Source organism: Molothrus aeneus, unplaced genomic scaffold (genome assembly GCF_037042795.1).
Source record: "Molothrus aeneus isolate 106 unplaced genomic scaffold, BPBGC_Maene_1.0 scaffold_34, whole genome shotgun sequence".
Taxonomy (NCBI): domain Eukaryota; kingdom Metazoa; phylum Chordata; class Aves; order Passeriformes; family Icteridae; genus Molothrus; species Molothrus aeneus.
The window spans coordinates 2,876,653-2,881,006 of NW_027099005.1; the positions used below are offsets into that span (position 1 = coordinate 2,876,653).

Genomic DNA, 4,354 nt, shown 5'->3' on the forward strand with positions numbered 1-4,354 from the left:
GGGACAGTGATGGGCAATAGGAAGAAATCTGGATCAGGAAAGAGGAAAGAAAGCAAAGGTGAAGCCAAGGAAATGCTCAGGGCAGTTTGGGGGTGGCTGCCAGGCAGCCCTGGCTCTGAGCAACAGTGTCTGCAGTGGGACAGGAAACTCCCAGCTGATGGGAACAAACTTTCTGGCTGACTGCAGAGGCCAGGACAAAGCTGAGTGGTTTCCCTGGTGTCCCGCAGGCCTTGCTGGCCCCAGGGGCTGATGGCATTTGTGCTCCCTCAGGTTCATGTCCCCACAGCAACAGCATGGGGGTGCTCCCCCTGCTGTGTGCAATGCAAACAGGGGCTGCTGAGCCAGTGCTGCCGTGTCTGTGCCTGCAAGGATGGGGCACCTGTGTGAGCTGGGGGAGAGGCCAGGGCTGCAGAGGGGGGATGTTGTTGGCAGCTGCATGAGGACGCTCTGGGACGCTGCCCTGGGCTGTGCAGCGCACTGGGGATGGATCAGGCCCTGCTCTGCTGCTCCTTCCCGTCTGCCCCAGGGCCCTTGCAGAGCCCCAGCCGTGCTGTTTGCCCCCAGCCTGCCCACGGCCAGCCTGGGGCTGCTCACGGGGCTTTTCTGTGCTGAGCATTGGCCTGGCCGTGTTCTTGAGAGAGCCTGGGCAAGGAGCCTGGAGCCCCCAGGCCCTGGGCTGAGGCGTCAGCGCTGCCCCAGCAGTGCCCATGGCCTGTCCCTGCTGCAGCCCCGGCACTGCCACCCCCAGGGCTGTGCCCGGCCCCGAGAGCACTCAGGCCCTGCAGCAACACCAGGGCCACCAGGGCAGCGGGGCAGGGCCACGGCAGCAGCACTGGCAACACCAAGTGCTGCTGCTGCTGGGCACAGCTGCTGGGCCAGCACTGATCTGCCCCAGCTCTGCACACAGACATTGCTGCTGCAGCTCCAGAGAAGGCAACAAAAGGGGGGTCTCCAGGGAAAACATTGATGGACTGTGTCAGTGAGGAGCTATGCTCTTGATAGCTTCAAATGAAATAAAGGATTTATTTCATTTGAAGCTATCAAGAGCACAGCTCCTCACTGACACAGTCTGTGGGTCATAGTGAAGGTGTGGAGAAACAAAATGAGATATGGCAGATTTGATGGGTTTAGTTTAAGGACAATATTAAAAAAGGAAAACAATGAAAAAGAAGCTCCAAAATGAAACCAACAAGAAGTATCAAAGACAACTTTTATTACAAATTATTTTCAGAAACTGCCAAGGAGTTTAATGTTTCCTAAATTGTCCAGTCATCAGTCTCCACACTGCAGCCTGGAGCTCCTGGTTCCTCAGGCTGTAGATGAGGGGGTTCAGGGCTGGAGGCACCACCGAGTACAGAACTGACACTGCCAGATCCAGGGATGGGGAAGAGATGGAGGGGGGCTTCAGGTAGGCAAAAAAGCCAGTGCTGAGGAACAGTGAGACCACGGCCAGGTGAGGGAGGCAGGTGGAAAAGGCTTTGTGCCGTCCCTGCTCAGAGGGGATCCTCAGCACAGCCCTGAAGATCTGCACATAGGAGAAAACCATGAACACAAAACAGCCAAGAGCTAAACAGACACCAAGTAATGAAATCCAAATTTTTCTGAAGGTGGAGTGTGAGCAGGAGAGCTTGAGGATCTGGGGCACCTCACAGAAGAACTGGCCCAGGGCATTGCCCTGGCACAGGGGCAGGGAAAATGTATTGGCTGTGTGCAGCAGAGCATTGAGAAAGGCACTGGCCCAGGCAGGTGCTGCCATGTGGGCACAAGCTCTGCTGCCCAGGAGGGTCCCATAGTGCAGGGGTTTGCAGATGGATACGTAGCGGTCGTAGCACATGATGGTCAGGAGGGAAAACTGCGCAAATAAAGAAGATAAAGAAAAACACTTGTGCAGCACATGCTGAGTAGGAGATGGTGCTGGTGTCCCAGAGGGAATTGTGCATGGCTTTGGGGACAGTGGTGCAGATGGAGCCCAGGTCGCTGAGGGCCAGGTTGAGCAGGAAGAAGAACATGGGCGTGTGCAGGTGGTGGCCGCAGGCTACGGCGCTGATGATGAGGCCGTTGCCCAGGAGGGCAGCCAGGGAGATGCCCAGCAAGAGGCAGAAGTGCAGGAGCTGCAGCTGCCGCATGTCTGCCAATGCCAGCAGGAGGAAGTGCCTGATGGAGCTGCTGTTGGACATTTGTTGTGTCTGGGCATTTTGACCTAGAGGAGGAAAGACCGGGCAATGGAGTGGAGATTTCTCACAGAAAAGTCATACCCTTTCTCACAGACCCTTTCCTGCCACTGAACACCTCGCCCTGTCCATGTCTCAAATATCTTCCTTCAGCTCTGTTGCTGGAGCCCTGATTGCTGTTGGGCAGTGTTGTGTCAGGAGCTGGACCTTCAGCTGCAGGACACCTGGGAGTCAGCCCTGACCCCCAGTCAGTGCAGGGGAGCAATGAGGGCAGGGGCCAGTCCTGGTGTTTGGACTTGGATAAAGAATGTTCAGCTAAGGCTGAGGAGCTGCCTGGGGGAAGGGATGGGGATTGCTCTGTCCCTCTCTCCTGTTCCAGCTGCCCTGCACTTGCACCTTTCTGAAATCCACTCCTGTGTTACCCTGGACAGCCAGGAGACGCTGCTGAGAGCAGAGGGATCCCTGGCACACAAAGTGGCTCCTGCCTTTCCCAGAGTCAGGAGAGTGGGCTCATTGCCAGCCTCCCAGGCTGCCCTGCCCAGAGCTCCCCGGGCACAGCGAGCTGGGACACCCCATTGCTGTGCTCAGCCTGCACAGGAGGAGCCCAAGGGCTGGGCCTGGCCCTGCAGCTGGAACTGCCATTGCAGAGAGCCCCTCAGCAATGCCAGCAGCACCTGGGCAAGGCAAGGAGAGATAGAGAGAGCCAGGCCTGAGGAAAAGCCTTTCCCTGCCCAGCCCTGCCCAGCCCCTGCCAGGCAGCAGCAGGGCAGGACAGTGGCCCTCAGGCCCTGGTCAGCAGGGAATGAATGGGCACATGGCCGGAGAGATGCCCTTCATCTCTGGGGCTGCTCTGCCGGCCCAGGAGGGACTGAGGGCCCCGAGCCCCCGGGCTGAGGGCTGTGCTGGCTGCGAGGGGACACAAGAGCTGTGCTGCTCAGGGCAGTGTCTGCCCTGCAGGGCAGGCCCGGCAGGTGCCACACCTGCCCTGCAGCAGGGCTGCCCTCAGCACTGCCTCCCTCCCTCCCTGCCCACGGCTCTGCTGCTGGAGCTGTCCCAGCCCCAGCTGCTCCTGTGGCCCCGGGCTCCTTCCCTGCCAGAGCTGCCAGAGCCCAGCCCAGCCCCTGGGCCAGCCCTGCCCTGCAGCTGCTCGGCCCTGCAGGGATTAAAAAACAGCTCCCCCAGCCTGGGCACCATGGAAAGGTGATGCTGCATGGATCTGGAGGCTGGGCAGGTGCAGGCACTTGCTGAGGTGCCCAGGAATCCTCAGGGTGATGGTTTAAGAGTCTCAGCCCCTGCTCTCCTATGCACAGCTGAGTTTCCATTGCCACCCAGCTGAGCCAGGGAAAAGTGGGAGCACGGATTCCAGAAAGCAGAGACCCAAGCAGGAAACTCCTGCCCTGAATGTGCTCTTGACAAGTCCCGTCAAAAATGACCTGGTCTTCAGCTATAGCTCTGAGCAGCCCTGGCTGCAGCCCCAGCTTCAGCCCCTGCAGCCGTCCCTGGCAGCAGGAGCCGTCCTGCCCTGTCCCTCTGACGGTGCCCAGGGCAGCCCCGCTCTGCAGCACATCCTCCTCCTCCTCCTCCTCCTCCTGCTCCTCCTGTGCCACAGAGAAACTGGGAGAGTCCTCCTGACACATCCCCCAGGCTCTGGGGTGTGCTGGCTTCAGGAGATCCCTCCAGGAGCACAGGGGACATTGCCCTGCACCCACACACTCACCATGCACAGGGCTGTGAAGATCTTTCCCCAGGTGAAGTCTCAGCTCAATGTCTTCCCAATCCTGATTGCCTTCAGCCTGTCTCTGCCTGGCTCCTGTCCCCTCAGTGCCTGCAGGCAGAGCCCTCAGCCCTGCTGGGCTGGGAGAGGAGCTGGCCCTGGGAAGAGCTGTTCCTTTAAAGCTCAGCAGCACAGACACAGCACAAGGACTTTAATGAGCCTCTTGGGGATTTGGTGTTGTTTACATCAGACTCCGTCCCTGAGAGAGTGATCAAAAACTTCTCAAGAACTCAAAGGTAAATTGAAACACTGAAGTTTCTTGAAGTTTTAATGGGTCCCATAGAGGAACACCACTGGGAAAGTGTCCCCAGGTTCCAGGTAGAGCAGAACACTGCAGGCAGTGATGACAGCTGGGGACAAACAAGGCCAAGGTGTCTCTGGTGCTGAGCAAAGCTGGATGTGTTTGAGG

General features: G+C 58.5%; 1 protein-coding gene across 1 annotated transcript; it reads right to left on the bottom strand.

Annotated features, from left to right (window-relative positions):
• Window positions 1-1,246: 1,246 nt before the first annotated feature.
• Window positions 1,247-2,009, bottom strand: LOC136570460 (olfactory receptor 14J1-like; the record flags this gene model as incomplete). Its single annotated transcript, XM_066570931.1, is given in 2 exon segments — window positions 1,247-1,862; window positions 1,864-2,009. Coding segments are annotated over 2 exon segments (762 nt in total), but the record flags the coding sequence as incomplete, so codon positions are not given.
• Window positions 2,010-4,354: the final 2,345 nt, after the last annotated feature.